This window comes from Cylas formicarius, unplaced genomic scaffold, assembly GCF_029955315.1.
Source record: "Cylas formicarius isolate icCylForm1 unplaced genomic scaffold, icCylForm1.1 PGA_scaffold_12__32_contigs__length_19106922, whole genome shotgun sequence".
In the NCBI taxonomy this organism is placed as follows: Eukaryota; Metazoa; Arthropoda; class Insecta; order Coleoptera; family Brentidae; genus Cylas; species Cylas formicarius.
Genome location: NW_026844225.1, coordinates 15,973,231 through 15,993,773, shown reverse-complemented (window position 1 = coordinate 15,993,773; position 20,543 = coordinate 15,973,231). Strand labels below are relative to the sequence as shown.

Here is a 20,543-nt window from a genome sequence, read left to right as displayed (position 1 = left end):
TAGGCATTATTTTTATGCAATAAAACATTGCTTACCATTCTGCCAAAAACAAAAACAAAAACTTTTTTTTTGTCGTAATGACAATTTAATTCATTTTTTTTATTCTTTTATGTACAACATATATCTGAAGGTGGCTTACTGTTATGCGCCGAAACGTACGTAATGTGTTACTGAGTAAAAAAGTTTTATATGATCGAATACCCCGGAATATTTTATTTCTTCTGTTTGATTATTTTAGGTTATAGTAATAGTGAAGTTATTTACGAGTATTATTGAAATGTACTGTGGTTATCACATATTAGGAAAATGTGTATACTGCAGTGTTCTGAAAAGTGAGAACACAATAGTTGCTTAACTTCGATTGTGAAACACGATAGACTCACAGGTTCAATGAAGTCTTTTTGCTTCTTATACAATATTATTCATATGCAAAAAAGTTGAGGTTAAAAAATTCATAAGTGATTAATCATATGAACAATTAACCACATGCACTTCAGCTTACTTTCTTATATCCGTGGTTTTCATTTTTTCCCTTATAAGAGCATCCTGTTCAAGTAATCGTTGGTAACAACTCTCTTGATCCATTTAGTGAGTTTTGATGGTTTAAACGGTAGTACTAGCCTTAAACGCATCTCTCGCAACCCAATAGATATTTATAACGATGTTACTTTGCGTTTAATTTTTTCTGCATTGATAATCAGTACGCTCTACTAATCGTCGTAATGAAAACGCTTTAAAGGAAACTTCGCAACCGCGGTGTAATTTTAAGAAAACCTCATGGAGTTAGACAGGTAAATAGATGGTTAAACGGCGCGGGTTTGTTTTTGCTTCGCAATTCGGACCTCAGCTTTTTAACAAGTCGTAGAAATTTGTTTGGGTTTCGTACGTTTGCGGGAAAATATACAATTTGACCTGGAACTTTCTCTTTTAATCGCAAGTTTATGCATAAAATGCTGGTACTTTCCACTAAAACACGGATAACGTTTTAATTCTTTCGATAAGTCGACTCGCAATCGCACTTAACACCGATTGTTAACAACTGCGGAATTTTATCTGGCTTAATCGATATTATTGTTGTTTATGCTTTCTATATTTTTAATTTTTCTTTTGTTTTCATTTATGTAAATTTCTTTTATGATGTCTTTTTTCAGTCTTCATCTTTGTTTCCATGATATTATCCTATATTTAAAAACTAAGGCAATTGAAAGGACATGTAGGAAACAAATAGCTAAATTATTTTTTACATCGTTTTATTTATTTTTATATATATATTAAAATATCAGTTTTTTTTTTAGTTTTCTGTTTTGGTTCCGGTTAGTCCATTGGAAATGTGTTGGAATGGAAGAAACAAGTGTAGTATCTGATTCCTCCTTAATAATATTGTAATAATTAATAAATTAATTATAAATAGTGTATATTATATAATTCCAAAAATAATAAGATATTTTAAGAGAACTTTTTATCCCTGTTAAATTTTAAATTTTAATCAACTGTAAATTCCGGGATACAAATTAATTAATTACTATGTTTGTAATTATTACTCGGTACTCAAAACAGAAGAACATGTCAGTCTTTTCCGCCATGTTTAATATTTAAATTAAGCTCCAGTAGTGCTGAAGAAACTAGTAACTATTTTAATTAATAATGAAGTTTGTTATACAAATGAAAATTACATTAATTATTTTCGTTAGTTTAACAAGCATTAAGGTCATGCAAATTTTAATAAAATATCATTAATTCAATTTTGAACAAAAACATTTAATTTTAATTAATAGATTTTTCATACCGCCGGTGAATTTTGTTAAAAATGTCGCTTTAGAGTGAAACAGAATTAAATCTTCGTAGGGGTTTATGACATGCCAACATTAATTCGGCGTCATAATTGAAATTGCACGTATTCTATTAGTCCGTTCGATTGTTTTTTATTATGGCGCGAATACTTTTCACATTTTGACGCAACATTATCGTTTCGGAATATTTAATTAACGCGTTCTACTTTAATTATTTTTTACGTAAATAATTTAGTAATTCCGTTTGGATTGTTCCAAATTAAAAGCGTTTTCTTTTGTGTTTTCGGTGGGAAACCATCCGTTGGGCGTATCACGTGCGATGGCGTCGCGTTGTTTTTCACATGTTTTACGCAATTCCACGGTTGTTTTAGATCATTTAATACCATTTTAGCGTCGGCTCAAAACGCCTACTAAAAATATGTAGGCGTCACAACAGTTACCGGTATAAATTTAAAACGGGCGTATCGATATTAATTTATTGACTGTTATCTGCAGGATGCCATTGTAATCCCTTTATAATAGAATTTATTGGTTTCGTAGCGATAAGTTCGGATTATTCACCCCGTTTTGAATAGAAAATTCGTCATAATGTCGCAGTAAATTAATGTATTTTTTGTATAAATACTTTTAATTTTTATTGAAAAATTGTCGGGAATATCCAATGCAGAAAAAGTAGTACGTAGTAGCAAAAATTCACAAAATTCACAAAAACAGGTATCAAACAACTAAAACTTCGAAAATACAAACAAAAAAAAAACAAATCTCGCGGTGGACAATAAAATATTAATTATTAACTATGAAAAGTCATGAATATGAAGAAGCTTTAACCAACCAAACGCGGGGAAATGCCATAATGCATAAACTTAAAAACCATGGCTGACAACGATCACAGTTGCTCTTCTTCTTCGTTGCTTTTCACAATCAGTTGGGCAAGACTACTGTGGCCATTCGCCCATTACCGACGTCCGTCGAGAAACTTTTTTTTTGGTCGCAGACCAACAATTAACAGAAAAGCTATTACCAACATTTGTTCTCAGCTTCCAATATAGGACTTTGATCGATAACAAAAAACGGCCCTCCCCGCTTTCCCCGCGACCCATCCGGGTCCATCCGGCCTGCATACCGACGTGAACAGAGACCGATTTCAAATTTTTGGGGACGAATACAAGGGATTCTGTCGGGAGCGGACGGAGGTTAAACCGTTATGTGCAATACTCGCGACAGAATCATCACAGTAGCTAATTTTACTAATAGTTCTTATTGTTCGATCAGCAATTTAAAAAGCAATTTAAAAAATTACATAAGAAGGAAGAACAATTAGCCCACAATATTGCAATGCTGACCAATATCCAGTACTAAGTTTTGTTTTCAATTGACCACCAACTTATGACTAAGCAGTTTAACTGAACTACCATTCGTAATAGCTTTATTACTCGAAATCGTCAAGTGTTGGGTCTTATCAAAGTTCAGTGTTTTAAGGCATTGTTTTCGAACCATTTATTTGCTGGTTATTCAAGTGTGGTGGATAAATCAAAAAACCAAGGTCATTGATATATTGGGTTTTCGAAAAATAAACGGAGATAGTTTAGGTGGTGATTCCTCGTTGAAAGGATGACAAAGTTTACAAAATCTTAATTAATATCTAAAGAAATGTTCACTCGATTCTGTTGAAATTTAACCCTAATAGATTAAAATTATTATCTTCAGTGGCATCCCGGGGCGCCTTAGCGAATTTTATTGACAACTTTATACAACAATTATACAACTTCTTCGTTTTCGACACAATAAAAATTTAAGCAGTTTCATTGCATGTCAATGCATAAGATATTGATTTATCAATTTTTGTTAAAAAATCAAAAGCGCTTTGGAAAACAATACTCCTACTCTACTACTACTCCTATAGAAACAATAGATTTTATGAACGACTTAATAATTTTAATTTATTGGGGCTAATTAAGCGTCTTAATGCACCAAATTTCAACAGAATCGAGTGAACATTTGTTTAGATATTAATTTAAAAAAATAATTTTCAATTTAACAGCTTCGATTAGTCTGCGTTTCCGGACCCATGTTTATAAAAACTTTAATGGCTCCAAAACTGATCCTTGTGGCACTCCGAGTGATAGGCTTTTTACGATGTCGATCGGCAGTATAGTACCAGCATTTTTACCGTTTGATAAAACTCGGCGCAGCCAGGCGGAAAATATTAACCATGGTAATTATTTGCGACGGAAGGGGGAATCGTTAACCCAGAATAGATTTAATTCGCGGTAATTAAAATCCAGTTTAGTCGATGATCGCCGCAAATTTACCCGAAATTTGGGCCAAACGCCGCCAAACTTATTAAGTCAGTTTCTTGAGGAGGGGGGTGGGGGGTTTGGTTAATTTTGAAATTAAGCTTCCGTAGAGATTTTCTCGCTTCAGGCGTTACGTAATACCGAATTTGTAGCTACGGGCACGTACTATATTCAAAATGTTATACAGTGCGGGGTAAAAAGCAGCCTTGAATTTTAATTTTCAACGGCGGCTAGTATAAAATATTCCACAAAAAAATGTGTAACGACTTTCTCTAATTAACCATTTAATAGTCCCGCTTTGTATTGTAAATAATAGAATTATCAATTTGTACCGCAAATTAACGGCACTGTCCGGCAGTTTTCATCGATTTTCTAAAATATGAAAGCGGCGCTGTCGTTCCACGCTTTAATCGAATCGCATCGAAGCCATTGTTGTTTTGGTAATTTTTTTTGTATTTGTGTTGATTTGATAAGTCGGGCGTTTCGTAAAAATCTTCGATAAAAACGCGAACGGAGCGGAATATATTATTTCGAAACCGGCCACGGCGCTCCATATTCGACGAAAACGAAAACTAATTTTGACACGCCGTCACCAATGGTAGGACGCAATTTGCTTGGACGTTTCGTTCCGTCCGCGCCTATTATGGCGGTGAAATTTTATCGCCATTTGCGATTTCACCCCCTAATCACCGGAACAAGGTTCATTTTGAACGTTTTATATTGTTTTTTGCGGAAGAATCGTCACCACAATACTTTATTGAATTGTAGAAGAGTCCGGTAAATTTTTGAGGGTTCTTTAAAGATTGTGTAATAATTTTGTTCTGATTCGGTCCAGCCGGCAGATGTTCCACAAGAATTTCGGTATACTGCTTCACGTGTCCAAAGATTTAAGATTTTCGAGAGGTAGATCGAAGATGTGGGATGGGAGGGGGTAGTAGGGCAGGTGGTTGGCAAGATCTCGATCGCATGTGGCGTGTGGTAAAACGACGGGCAGATGTTTCTTAGGACGTGGCCCAAAAGATACCGAAATTAATAACTTATACAGTATGGAACTTTCGGTTTTATTTTCGATTTAAATCGGGGAACGGCCGCATCGCTATATAAAAGGAAAAGCAACATTTAAACTGTTATAATACGGTGGGCGAATACAAGAAACAAAATTCACGACTTTAACCTTTCGCTCGGCGAATTAAAAAAAAAAAGATACGTATGCTATTGCAACGTGTCCATATAAATTTAAATCTGCTTATAAACCGCGCATGTCAAGATCAAAAATATTATCATTATGATTGAGGTAATAATAATCGAATATAAATCGTACGATAACATTTTTGCAATTGCTGATTTGCGCATAAAATTGCATTCTTTCCACGAACGTAAGTTATTGTTACAGTGTTTAGTGGACTGTGCATGTTCGAAAACACCTGAGGACTACTTGTATATCGAGAGCACCAGATGTATGATATTTTTCGTGCCCTGTCAAAATCGAACAGCTGCTCGCTCTGCTCTACCTTATATTTTGTTTACCGTCTCACTCGATTCTCCGTCTGGCCTACCTGTGATTTAGAACCATTTTGAACATCTCGTATTTTGGGTTCTGGGTCCTTAATTCCGTTGGTTCAGTTCTGCAGCTGCTTCCTTAGGGATAGCATTCGTATATCTCGTCGGTTTAGGTGATTTTCTGTACATGAATAATTCGCAATGATCATTTGTATATCCGGTTTTTTGGTCGGGACGTAAGTAATGCTTTATTATTAATTAATTAATTGATTTTGGGGCGGTGAAAATTGATAACGCAGGTTGCTTTCGTATTTTATCGAGCTTTCGCCTTTCTCTCTGGCTGTTTTTTTTAGTCTTTTTTTTTTTGGAATTCGCTCACTGGCGGATTTTTTTAAGCAAGGTACATATTTGCGTTGCTTTTGACGTTATATTAAATTTTAATGGTAAACATGATTAAGTCAGTGATTCTCTATGGGAGGTGATAATCATTTGAAATCGCATTTGTAATTAGTTGAACACTGTAAGAAAGTCGCGTGTCACCGTGAATAAATAAAATATATTCTGGTTGTATGTATTTTCTTTAATCGTGATTTGCTATAATTTCGGTGTAACCTTGCGGCCCCTATCTAAACAATTGAGGTAAACGAGTACCTGCTATTGACCTAATTTTTGACGTTTAAATTAAATTGGTGTCTAATCATCGGGTCAATCGATTCCAATGAGAAGAGTTTTAACGTCGATTGTTAGGAAGGTCGTCGGATCTTTGTTTTGTCACCTACGAGGGTTAAAATGACGACCAAAATTATTATTATTGAAAAAAAGTCGACGATGTATTTTATTGCGTTCTAAATAAAAATGAATAAATACAGACAACTAGATTATATTTCATTGTTGTCTTCTATCTTATACTTTTTTAAGGTTAGTTTTATAGGCTTAGGACATAGGGCTAAATTTTTTGACATTTTCACAATTTTTTTTCTAGTTAATAGTTATCAGTCGTCATATTTAATCAGTGTTAGCGTTTTGACAATACGTTTATATACATATCCAACAAACAACGCCAAACTGCAGCGACTGCAATATTCTATTTCTCGGTATTAATACGATTTTCAATGCAGGTTGCACTGAACATCAAAATTGACTGTACATAGAACGGTGTTATAGTTATTACGTTGTCATTTTAATAGCCAAAGGGTCGTCTTAAGAATTAGTGCGTCGGTTGCGCACGATTCGTGCAAAACAATGTGTTGGTTGGTGTCAAAAATGTTCATTTGTTTCAGTTTTCCCCAAAAACTGGAGCGCTCGCAAGTGATTAATTCGATGGGATCCTCTGACCACATGCGAGAACAAACTTACATTCAAGCTCCGAATTATATTCAAACGCAAAACTATAGCACGCCAGCAGTAAGTCCAGTTTACTGCCGTCCATCACCGAACAACCCCTCGTACGGACCTGGAGTCCAGCAACTCCATAAAAAAGGATCGTTAAGAAACGGAGACATCCTGAAACGTTCCAGGGTTCAAACAACGTGAGTATTAATAAGACTGTACCACCACTCCTTTTTTCTTTCCAAAATTTTTGCAAAATACAAAGAAGTTACCGTTATACAGGGTATTTCGTAACAATCCGACACAACATTAGTGGAAGAAAAGTCCAAGTTCACTAGAATCTGTTATTTTATACGACACAGCCCTATATATTCTTATACTATTCGATTCAAAACTTGATCTGGACGCTATATACAAGGATCAAAGTGTAGATAGCATATAAATTTCAGCCCCCATGATTAGTAAAAATTTGAAAAATTGAATGTCAAACTGTTTTTTTTTTAATTTAGTTTTTTTTTTAACGTCAATGGGGTCTTTCCGTAGATATCTAAAAACCCCCCCCTACCTCCCGTATAGTCGCATTTTTTTTTTAATTTACCTTCTCACTAAAATCGTTCCTGACGGTGAAGGGTAGGATCTATATTCAACTTTTCGGAACAATCGCATTGAGGAAGAAACAAAATATATGAAATTTCAGCTTTGTAAATAAGCGAGATACAAAAATCCACTATCAAATTTTTGTATCTTTTTTTTTACCATCGTGATTAGCTGAAATTAATATTTGGTGCCTCCTCTATCGGATGCTTTATTAACTTATTAATCTTCCAATTTGATTTTTTGTAAGCGAAGTATTGGTTTAGCTGTGGTCATTTCCTTCCTACTAATTTTCCATTTCCAAAAGATTTTGGTTGAAATTAAATCAAATCTGAGCTGTTGGAATAAAAAAGTTGCACTTTTGGTATATTTTTTTAAGATCTGCTACTAATTTCGTTCGAATTTAGTTTTTTTTGTCACCTGGAGAAGTGAAATTCCTGTATAGCGTTGCAAATGATCTACCTTCTAGATTTGCTTTTTATTTATTACGCTAATTCACCGAACTGTCTAATTTTAGACTTTTTGTAGGTACGAACTATCGCAAGACATATTGGATAAACAAATCGAAGTATTAGAACGTAAATATGGCGGAATACGGGCAAGAAACGCGGCCCTCACCATTCAAAGGGCGTTTCGCCGCTATACATTGCTTAAAAAATTCGCCGCCATTACGGCCATGGCCAAAGCGGAAAAACGAATTAGTAGAAGACTTCCGCCGCCGAACGATGAATGCAAAGGTAATATGGAAGTGGAACAGCAATGTCCAGAATATATGCGGAATAGTTACGAAGGTCATGAATGTAATAACATACGCGCTCTTCCAGTTAGGTCAATGTCTTTACGTGAAAGAAGAAACATTGATAATATGCCGATACCGAGAAGCCAATCGGGAACGCCCACTGTCGTATGTTGGGAAAATTATTCATCCTCCTCTTCCCTACAACATTATTACTCCCCTACCGAATCCAAAGTGGATTCTTTGAGTTCGACCGTAACAGCAAGTCCGAGCTCTTGCAGTACCCCGACGACATCGTCGAATGGTTACATGCGAGCTCGAAGTATAAGCAGCAGAAAGGTGCCGCCGGAAGTGCCGAAACGTACTTCGAGCATTACTTCGAGATCGATAGAACAGGGCCGGCATAAGTCGAACGGATTGTCGAAAAATGCGGAAAACGGATCGTTATCGAGCGTACAAAGTTCCGGAAGTGACAGCAGCATATCGACCGAGAGAATACAGTGCGAGTTTTCGGGCTCGCCCGTTTGGAAAAGGAAAGGCAATAATTTATCGGAATACGCGGAACCGACGCTGGAAACTAGTTTAGGGAATATATCCAACGCTAGTTCATCGACTTATACTTTGGTCGAAAGGACCACCGAACAACAGCCCGCCCAAAGTTACAAGATATCGGAGACCATAAGGAAAAGACAATATCGCGTCGGTTTGAATTTGTTTAATAAAAAACCCGAACGGGGGATAGCTTATTTGATTAGGCGCGGTTTCTTGGAAAATTCGCCGCAAGGTGTCGCCCGGTTCCTGATATCTCGTAAAGGATTAAGCAAGCAAATGATCGGCGAGTATCTCGGCAATTTGCAGAATCCCTTTTGTATGGCCGTTTTGGAATGTTTCGCCGCCGAATTGGACCTTTCCGGAATGCAAGTGGACGTCGCTTTAAGGAAATTTCAGCAGCACTTTAGAATGCCGGGTGAAGCGCAGAAGATCGAAAGATTAATGGAAATTTTCTCGCAACGGTACTGCCAGTGCAACGTAGACATCGTAGCCCGATTGCGTTCGCCGGATACGGTAAGTTCGCAAATAAAATCCTTCCGCGTATTTTTATCACGGTTGGTAAAAAAAAATGTCAATGTGACCAACCGAAATCGGGCTCGTAACATCCACGCTGAAGGTGCTCTTCTAAAATTTCAACCAAGTCGAAAGAATAATCATTCTGACGTAAAAGATTTATTAAATAAAATAATTATAATGGGTTTAACAATAAAATAAATAAACAATTTTTGTGATTTTGTTGGGGAAAGATAACATAACTATAGGATTAAAGGTACAATAATATGTGAGCTGTAACACTGTATGTCTCTGCTAGCGACTCATACAACACAACTTCTGAAAGTTTACTTTTTTTATAAATTTCTTTAAAAAAATATCATTTGCATAGCCTTAGGACCTTATATAGTTGACCACTATGATAGCATTCTTAGGAATATTAATATTAGGTAGAAGACAATCTCATACCATTGGTAATTTATAGTTACGACTGCAGCCACATCCCCCCCCCCCCCCCCGCCCTGTTTAGGCAGAAATTAATGTTTTTTCTGAAATTTATGACAGTCTCGTTGCTGATGATGGACAGATGTTAGCTTGAATAACTTGAATGGCCCTTTATATTCGCTGTAATTCTTTAGATTAATTAGATTATACGTTTTTTTTCTAATTTACTTTATTCTCTTACATATAAGTTGATATTTAAGTTCCCTTTTCCGATTTGTTCTGTCATTGGCTAAAAAATCTCATCGATTGGCGTTTGAAGTGCTGGCAAGTTACTGAAATAATTTTGATTTTCAGATTTTCGTGCTGGCATTTGCAATAATTATGTTAAACACGGATTTGCATACTCCAAATATTAAGGCGGAACGTAGAATGAAATTGGAAGATTTTATAAAGAATTTGAGAGGCATTGACGATTGCGGAGATATCGATAGCGACATGTTGACGGGGGTTTATGAAAGGGTCAAAGCCAATGAATTTAAGCCCGGTTCCGATCACGTCACGCAAGTAATGAAGGTTCAGGCAACAATTGTGGGCAAAAAACCTAATATGGCCCTACCGCACCGCAGATTAGTTTGTTACTGTAGATTATATGAAATTCCTGACGTTAATAAAAAGGAAAGACCCGGGGTCCACCAAAGAGAAGTATTTTTATTCAACGATTTGTTGGTCATTACGAAGATTTTGAGCAAGAAAAAGTCTTCCGTCACCTATACCTTCAGAAATAGCTATCCTTTGTGTGGAATGATCGTCACATTATTTGAAGTTCCACGTGAGTATTGCACTTTCATGTCGTCAATGAATTTCGAAAAAAATGGCAGGTCATACAACAATATAACAATTGTTTTATTATAATTATTTTACTGCCGAAAGGTAGTTGTTGATCCGGGTATTCTTCATTCATTCGTTGTGCGGATGCGTACAAATGATATAGTCGCGCAACCTCTGAAGATGCCAGATCAAATTCAGGCAACCCATGCTACTGTAGGATCAAACAACGAACGGATGAATACCCGGATCAACGCTAGTACACTAGTACTCTCATCTGTTTAGCCCTTACGGATGGAACTATGTGTACTGGTGTTGATCCGGGTATTTATAAATTAGTTGTTTGACACTAGAGTAATATCGGTTGCCTGACGACTGCCTGTCCATGTCACTTGTACGTGTCATGTCATGTCACATGCCAATTTTTTAACTAATTTTTATTTTAACCAATTATTTAAGTAATAAAATTTAATTGAAAAAAAAAAGATAAACAAATACAAATAATACTTTTACCTTAACAAATTCGCGGGTCTACCGTTTTCCTCTCTGTCTTGCGAGCGAAGCTCAACCGGGTGGACGACTGCATGAGCGTTGTTTGATGGTGCTGAAAGGGAGTGAATAAGTGGTCCTGTCGTGGTTTGCATAAATGACATTGTCAGCAGCTTTGACAAAGTGTGTGTGCGTGTGTACGTGACAAAAATAGTATGTGTGTGTGTACACTTAATATTAGTAAGTGATATTCGTCTACGCGTTTCCTCAAGAAGGCACTTTTCCGTGTCTGAACCTTCCGCTGCGTCTTCCGTCAAGCCTATTAACTTCAAGTAGGCGATTACAGCTCCCAGAGACGTCTCTCTGATTATCATTATGGATACGAATATGATTCACGTCTAAACCAGAAGTTAGGACATTCGCCTAGAACGCACATATATTGTCTCGCTTTCCTGTTTGCACACTCTGCATGGGAAGTGCTCTACTCAAACTCAATCTGAATTGGTGTTTGTGAAGTAGTGCTTTTTCATCCCTTTGTTTTAGAAATTGATTCCTGAAGTTTTCATTTATCAGTTTTTTAATGACTGACGATCCTATAAAGTTTAGTTCGGCAGGAAGTCCTCTGGAATGCCCGCCCATGCCCTTTCAACCAACGGTGACATTCTAGTGCTAGTTCTGACGTGGCCTCTTGGATGGTCCCCAAGTACCTTTCCAAATTGTTTCATTCAAAATGAAGAGGCTAAGAAGTTTAGTAGGATCTGAATGCAAGTGTATAATAGTTTATAGTGAGTGTGGTGAATGTGCACGTGCGCTGAAGAAGATTGTCTACTGGCCTTATCTTATATTGGTGAAAATCTTCGACCTTCTAACCGGGAAGTGGTAGACGTCATCTGCGGATGGCCGCAGCACCCATTAAAACCCCAAATGTTCGAAACAATACGTATGATTGTTTATAATTCTGAAAGAGCAATATGGCGTATCAAAAGGGCGAAAACGCGACGAAGTTAGTCTGAACTTGAGTGTATGACGGTATGACATGTAAGTTGATGTCAGAATGTGGACAATGCGTACGTGTGCTGGATTATTTCTACACGGAGCATTAGTGCAAGAGGGGTTGTACAGGTTGGCCTACTAACCTTATTTTGTGTGGTTGACAAAATGGTGAAATCCCCATGGCGGTGGCAGCATCTATGGATTGAAATCACGCATTGTCGATGTAGGTGATGACGTTTTTCGTTTGCTTTCCAATTTGCACGTCATGTCATGTCATGAATAAACAAAAAAAACTACGTTGGAAATATTTTTTGGCCAGTAAAATCAATCTGCGCGCTAGAAGAAAAACCATAAGGGTTTATATGTGATATTGTTAAATTCATCTGTATTTGGTAAATCGTTACCTAAAGTATAAGGTTTGGAAAGTAACATAAACAATAATTTCACAATTTGCACACCATCAGTACTCAATATTGTTTCAGATTACCCATACGGGATTAAACTAAGTCAGAGAGTGGATCAAAAAGTGTTAGTCACGTTTAACGCTCGAAACGAACACGACAGATGTAAATTTGCCGAAGATCTAAAAGAAGCGGTAAGTGAAATGGATGAAATGGAAAACTTGCGAATTGAAGCCGAATTAGAGCGACAAAAATCGAACAGAGCAAACAGATCAGGTAGTGGACACGTATTAATATGATTTAGATTGGTGTAAACGTGTATGTTCTTTCTAGGATCTGAAAATCGAGACAGTGGTGTAGCCGATGTAGAAGTTTGTCCTTGTCAATGTCCGTGTTCGCAAAATCAAGCAGTAGGTACCAACGACATGTGTCCCGAAGAAGTAGCCCACGACGCACAAATTAAAAGATCTGCCTTGAGTAATTCCCTGCTGGACATTCACGAGCAATGTGAGTATTATACTCCAATAATGAATTGCTAAAATATTAATGTTAGTGTAGTTGCAGGAGACAAGGCCCAAAGACGTGGCAGCGTCGGATCGTTGGATAGCGGCATGTCGGTGTCATTTCAGTCTACTTCAGCGAGTACCTGTTCCCGTTCTGACAAACTAGCCGGCAAGCAAAATAAGCAAGGCATTCATAACCATCAAGGATTTTTAGGCGGATTGTTTAACAAAAGACAAGCGGCGGGAAATATTAACAACGCAGCGAAATCAACAGAAGTTTAGGAACATAAGTACAATATGGGATTTTTTCAAAGATCTTTTCAATGTTAGTTAGAACATAAAAACTTCAACTTGCCCAAGACATGTTTGTGTTATTGTACACTTAGCTTTTTACATAGTTTAGGTACTGTGTACCTCAATATAATTAAAACTTATTTGGGTTATAAAATGATTTTTCAAAGTGGTTTCATAAAATTTAATGTGCATGCTACGAAACTATTCAGATATTATCCCACTCACAGATGGATTGTCATATCAGAGTACCCGCGGGCTCTTATCGATAATCTCACCGACCCTTTTATAAGTGTTACCAAATATATTACCTATGGCTGTTTCAACTTCGCACAATGCGAGTATAAAACTAAAGGTAAAATAGATAGTTACTACTACCAAATTGCAAGTGGAAATATATATATATATATATATATATATATATATATATATATATATATATATATATATATATATATATATATATATATAAATACGAAAACGCCCTACAAGCAACACCATTTGTAGTAAACTCAAATCGATATGTTATGCTATTTTTTTTTCTCCAAAATTACCGGAATTGTTCTTAAAATCTTATGTAAATAAGGATATTTACGCATATTCGATGTAAAGAGAGTGAAACACATGTTCTAGTCGAGTGTATATAGTTAGGAATCTCGTACTACTGATATTAAATTAATTTAATCTGATGTGCATTAAGTGTTTTTTTAATAACTAATAAACAGTTCAGTCTATCGCCGGGTTTTATTTTGCGATGCGACCTCCTCTTGTCAAACACTAAAAAAATACAGTTTTTACCGAAAAAAAAAAAAATTGGACAAAGAAAAATTATTGTAATGGCCGACTTCTAGAATGCGATGTCGCAACAAGATCTCTTAAATATTATTAGGTCTACTTGGTTCATATTTCGTGGTGACCACACCACGGTACTTATCAACGTTATCTTTGATAGACCCTTACTGATTATCCCTAACACGAAAACAGAAACAGTGTTTACCTTGATTTAAATAATTTTGCTCCTTGTGTTCCTTCACCTAATAATTAAATGAGCGGTTTTTAGGGCCGCAATAATAAACTAAAAACTTTAAGGTAATTCGACGAGGAAAGTCTACCAGGATTAAAAATTGAAAAAGAAAAACATTCAAGTTTTCTCGGAATATACCAGACTTCCAGTAAGGACCTATTAATTGACTCGATAATAACCGCCGACGAGGCTGGTAGATATGTAACCCTATATTAAACCTACAATGGTGGTACGAGTAATTCAAATGTGCTAGAACCATATCCTCAGATACCTTGGGGCGGAGCGAACATTTTAGTGTGGGTATGCACTTTTGCAATCTTATTGCCTTTTAAATGTTTTGTTATTTTTTATATTCAAATCTTCTTATTTGATCAGCATCTTGTGCCATACTTCGTTTCATTCTTCTTATACAGTTTTTTATAAATCACCCATTTAATATCTTGGGATGAATTCCAATAAGGTTATAATTCCTTAAAATGCCACATCGAATGAATCGTATGATAAATAAAGATCGGATCAGGATAAATAAATAACAGTTTCCTTTTATCCTTCGAAATATAATATCAAAATAACTTTTCAAGTTTCGATTGCTATGTGGATTTTTATCAAATTTGTTAGTTTTATTTTGGATATTGTAGTAATTGATATGAATATTTTGACTTTGACATATCAAAGTCGAAATATTCGCATCAATTGTTTCATATTTTGACTTATTTATACATTACAATATTTATTGAAAATAAAAGCAAGATTTTTGATAAAGATCTACATTGTAATGGGAACATAAAAATGTAGGACATTAATATTAATGAGAAATTTAAACTCAAGAATTAATAAATATTGCTTAATTAATCGTATATCTGTCAAAGTTGTTTTGCAAAACAATTCGAATGAATTATATTTTTTGTTTATTATTACTTTCGAAAGTGTATCCTATGGCGGTGATCGACCAGACTTAAAGATGCCCTTTTTTTGATAACCGCGAAGAACTGGTTAAAAAAAGGAAACTTTTGTAATAGGAACTACTGGAAAACCCCAACTTTTGAATATTGAAAAAATACTCCGAATGTATACGAGCGCAATGTTTTCTTGTGAAGAAAATTAACAGGCCATTGGATTTACTTCTCTCATCGCCTCACAAAATTAAATGAAAAGTCGAAACGGAAAAAAAAACAACTGGCGACGGAAACGAAAAAACAAAAATTAGCACACGACGGTGGACAATTAATAACATTTAGTCACGCTCCGTATATGCCACGATAATGGCAGATAATGATAATCGTTTGTAAATAAGCACGGGCTAAATTGTGGATTGCGCCGCTCGCAGCAGCGCACCCCCATCGTTTACCATTACACGAGCTTTAGATTGCTTTTGTTGGTTATAATAGACAACGCTCCGGCAGTCGTCCTGCCACGGTTAAGGTAACGAGGCTGCACTTCGTACGGGTCCTGCGTTCTTTCCGCGCCGGTCCGCAACTCCGCACGCCACGCGGTATTTGTTTTTTTTTTCCATTTTCGAAACAACACAACCGTACGCATTGTACGCGCACGTCTTTTCGGTTACGTAGGCGTCAGATATGTTTGCCGATTGAGGAAATCATCGCAAAACGAAGAAGAAAGAATGTCGACGGAAATTAAAGAACAGCCGCAGGAACACCTTTTGACGGCGCCTCAAAATGAAAACGACGTCGAACAGCCGACGACGTCGAATAATGTACGCGGCGAAACTTTTCAAAACAGTTGCAGTGTTAGTTTCGATCGGTGTTCTTGGCACGAGCACGTTTACAGGAGATTAACGAACAAACCGACCCCTCACTATATCGAAAATATATTGGGGTTGGCTAACGGGACGCCGGCGATCCCGCCGCAGAACGATTATCCCAACTTGCAGGCGGTACACGGCGAGTTCGAAACGAACGAACCCCTCAATCTGTCAGTCAAGAGTGAACCCAAAGTCAGAACTAAATGTCCAAAAGGTAATTATAATTTTTTCTATTATACGCGCAGTTTATTAAATAAAAGATAAAAATTGAAAGACCTCTTTCTCCTCACTTTAAAAAAAGTCGACGAAAATAAATGTGCCGAAAATAAAAATATTTTTTTTTTACATAAAAGTTTTATGTTTTTTGTCGATTATCTTCTAAACTTACAAATAAAAAGAAAGGACCCCGCAAAATCAAAAGGAAAGGAACATCCTGTAGCCCATTTTAATCCGACTTTACTTTGTCGGCGTTCGGTTCGGTCGTTTTTCAAAAAAACTCTAGCTTATTATTCAAAAATGGAATTTAATAATCAAAATCCTAGACTCACAAATTAAGAAAAAACCACGCTTAACTGAGACATTACGTTGAAATTTTGTAAATTAATTATTATTTTGAGTTAATGCCCGCCTAAAAATCTACTCAATACTTCTTTTCCAAGGTAATGTTGATGTGGATTATTAAATTTTACTTTTGAATAACAAACTGGAGTTGTTTCAAAAACGCAGAAAGAAAACTTAAAATAAATAGGTATGTGACATAGTTAATAAAGGTTTTTGTAAAACCTTTCAGAAAAAATAATAATATATATGGTGTGCCATTTAAGAAAGTCGATTTTTCAATTTTAAGTAATCCTAATATATTCCCTGTAGCATATAATTCAAATTCCGTTGCATATATTTTTTACATCATCTTCAAATAACGATAATATCAAATATGTCAAAGAAATTTTTTTTGCAAGTGTGAAAACTAGTATTTTTGTAAAAAAAAATAAAATATTGGAAAAACTGTTAGTTTTATGTATGTAATAAAAAGTTGAAGAATTTTCTTCTTTTTCTTACAACTTTTGAAATCAATTAGACAATGAACTTTACTCTATCGTTGACTCACCCTGTACAGCTAATGTTCCCCTAAAAAATATACTTCTTTTTCAAGGTAATGTTGATGATGATTATTAAATTCTACTTTTGAATAATAAAAAGGATTTATTTAAATAACTCCCGACAATACTTTTCAAATCGGATTATAAGAAGTTTTATACGTTTAAAAAAAATTATACAGGGTGTTCTATTGTAAAAAGAATGAGGTTGTTAATTTTTTATCTTTGCGGCGATCATTTTTATTAATATGTTCAAAAGGAAATACGGAATAAATAATACAACTTTTACAGAAAAATATAGATGAATACCCTAAGCGTAACTAAACAAATGAATTCCTTCCCGCCCCAAAATCTTTTTTTGTAAAAAGTAAACCTAAACTCAAAAATAAATGTGTAGAATAAAGAAAAAGGAAAACCAAAACTGCATAACCTGCCAAAGATATTACTTACACATTTACACAACATTTTAAATGAATAAAAAACAATGTACAGGGTGTTTAAAAAATATCGGCAACGCTCGCTTGCAGATTCGTTATCCAAAAAAACGAAAAAAGTTCCTGCAACGCTTAGTTTTCATATTTTTTTAAAAATGGTCTACATCAGCTTCTTCAAAGCTTAACTTTGTAATTCATCAGATTCAGAAGATTTGTAAATAGTATTACAGTAGTCTATGGAAATTATTTGAAAAAAAAAACCTTATTAGTGCACTTAAAATCTGTCGAGACACCCCTAAAAGATCACCGCACCGCAAAAAAACGCCTATGTGTCACGAACGTATATAAAAAAATCGAACGATATATGGGTCGCTCAACGTTTTTGACGCCAATAAGAATCTAAAAGTATAACTTCTTTGACTGTTGACATAAACGCCAGATTTGACAAATGTCAAAATTCAAGCCGTGTGGTAAAATCTCCGAAAACATCCGATTGCTTCCAAACCCGTGCGGTAATATCCCGGAAATGTCCGAAGTGGCTCGGATTCGTGGGAAACGAAACTGACGTGATAAAATTGTACACTTTCCGCACTCTAGATCGGTGTATAATTAGGTATTTTACAGAAGGGAGTAGAAAAAATTTAATAATTTAATATCTAGGAAACTGAGCATCTCCGGACCCACATTTATATGAACTTATTTTCTTTTTTTGGATGACGGTTATTGAAACACCTTGTTTACTAACCGTTACGGCCGTAGAATCTAATATGACGCAAATCCCATCAAAAGGCTTACCAGACGGCTGACGGACGAGCTAAAGCAATCAGTTTATTAAATTCCTTCAAATACCACACGAAAATAAACACGGCACACATCGTAGACAGATACATAAACCGATTATTTCTTAAATAACCCTTTAATTGGCAATAGCGTTGCAACAGAAAATTTGCCTTTCTACTAAAACTTTGGCTCATAATTTATATAATAAATAATAAAAAAAAACAAAAATGAGCCCACTTCCTCACATCTACCCACCCCCGGTCCCCGAAAGCGCGATTTTAATTATCCACTTCGTAAAACGAGCAACGCAAAAAATAAAAGATTAAATACCTAAACCCAATATTTTCGCAATAGAAAATTTCCGCACCGAATACATCTTCATAGGATAGGAAATCCCGGGAAATCGTACTACACAGAATATACTGGCAGGTGAAAAATTAAATTCGAACAGACTACAATTTGTACACCCATCTTCAAACTAGTAAAAACACAGCAAAAAATAAAATATAACTGGGACCACTGCTAAAAGGGACCAATTTTCAGGATTTTTTGTTTTCATGGACTATTTCGGAAAGATGTAGAGTAATAAAATCTCACTCGCTATGCAAAGGGATTACAGAGTGACCCAACGAATAATTTTTTTATTATTTATTCGGTTAAATGCAAAACATGTTTTAATTACCCTGTCACTCGTTTCCCGTTAACTCTGTCATCATGGAGAACAATATATGCATCAGGTAAGATGATGGATGAATGGCGAAAAATGACAATAAAGGCTATTTATTAGTATGGGATTTACAAAAATAATTTTATTGTATAAAGTTTACTTCGCCTATAACCGTTTTAATGTTAAACAAAGATTTCGTTGTCGATGCGATTATATTTTTATTGTAAAATGCAGTAAAGCGTGACCTATACTACACATATACCATACAGAATAATTGAAAAGAAAAAACAATATTTCTTTGATTTCGTTTCTTTCCGTGTGGAATTTCGAACGTATATGCGTTGAAAACTAAACGCGAAACAAGATAATAGCAAATAAATTTCTATTAACGCGAAAATCCAGATATCAGTGCGCTTTCAACGCAAATAAATTGCAATAAATATTTTAATTGCCGGTTCGATAAATTAAATGAATGGCCGTTGAAGTAGTCGACAATACGTTTTTGTATATACACATATATGCTCGCACGCAATATCGATGGTATAATTCAATTTTTCCGCGAGTTTCGATTGTTCCCTTTGTTTGACATCGTCTAATTTAAATTAAAAACGTTTTATTGACATTCCACCAACATAAAAAAAAGTCTGCCTTTTTGCGCATGATGCGAACGCGTACGTTTACGGCGACCTGAAAACCCCGGAAAACCCGGAGTATTCCTGCGGGGCCGGGAAAAGTCATTTTCTCGTTAAAAATTTGACAAGTGTATACATAGAAATAGAAATATAATATAAAATACCTTCTCTGGAACCGCTATGCCTTTCTTTTGCAAAAAAGTATATGTTTCAACAAGCATCAGATTAATACACCAAAATATTAAGAGTTACCGTGTCGAGTTACTGAGTAGTTCAGTTTTTGTTTGTCAATACATAACACAGCAACAATGACATTGTTGTTGATTGTTACAAACCTTCTGAATCTGATGTAGACCACTTTTTAAAAAATATGAAGACTAAGCATTGCAGGAACTTTTTTCGTTTTTTTGGATAACGAATCTGCAAGCGAGCGTTGCCGATATTTTTTAAACACCCTGTACATTGTTTTTTTTATTCATCTAAAATGTTGTGTAAGTAATATCTTTGGCAGGTTATGCAGTTTTGGTTTTCCTTTTTTTTTATTCTACACATTTATTTTTGACTTTAGGTTTACTTTTTACAAAAATAGATTTTGGGGAGGGAAGGAATTCATATGTTTCGATTCTTTTCTGTTTTTTTGAATGAGTGAAATTATGCTTAGGGTATTCATTTATATTTTTCTGTAAAAGTTGTATTATTTGTTCCGTATTTCCTTTTGAAGATATTAATAAAAACGCTCGCCGCAAAGATAAAAAAATTAACAACCTCACTCTTTTTAAAATAGAACACCCTGTATAATTTTTCTTAATCGTATAATACTTCTTATAATCCGATTTCAAAAGTATTGTCGGGAGCTTTTTAAATAAATCCTTTTTTTATTCAAAAGTAGAATCAACACAGACATAATTAAA

At 35.3% G+C, this 20,543-nt stretch overlaps 2 protein-coding genes across 11 annotated transcripts in view; both read left to right on the top strand.

Annotated features, from left to right (window-relative positions):
- Positions 1–13,970, top strand: part of LOC132708731 (IQ motif and SEC7 domain-containing protein 1) — a 32,613-nt gene extending 18,643 nt beyond the window's left edge. For 7 of the 10 annotated variants that reach the window (XM_060681277.1, XM_060681270.1, XM_060681273.1 and 4 more), the window contains 6 exons: positions 6,868–7,116; positions 8,039–9,311; positions 10,089–10,563; positions 12,524–12,718; positions 12,776–12,949; positions 13,001–13,970. In XM_060681277.1, the coding sequence (XP_060537260.1) occupies positions 6,868–7,116; positions 8,039–9,311; positions 10,089–10,563; positions 12,524–12,718; positions 12,776–12,949; positions 13,001–13,227 (2,593 nt within the window). In that variant the 3' untranslated portion in view covers positions 13,228–13,970. Of the gene's footprint in view, positions 1–6,867; positions 7,117–8,038; positions 9,312–10,088; positions 10,564–12,523; positions 12,719–12,775; positions 12,950–12,995 lie in introns of all 10 variants that reach the window. The other 3 variants (XM_060681276.1, XM_060681279.1, XM_060681278.1) reach the window with 3 other exon arrangements.
- A 1,698-nt stretch (positions 13,971–15,668) lies between these two features.
- Positions 15,669–20,543, top strand: part of LOC132708805 (hematopoietically-expressed homeobox protein hhex-like) — a 91,022-nt gene continuing 86,147 nt past the window's right edge. The window contains exon 1 of the mRNA XM_060681392.1: positions 15,669–16,236. Within this exon, the coding sequence (XP_060537375.1) occupies positions 15,882–16,236 (355 nt within the window). The 5' untranslated portion in view covers positions 15,669–15,881. The remainder of the gene's footprint in view (positions 16,237–20,543) is intronic.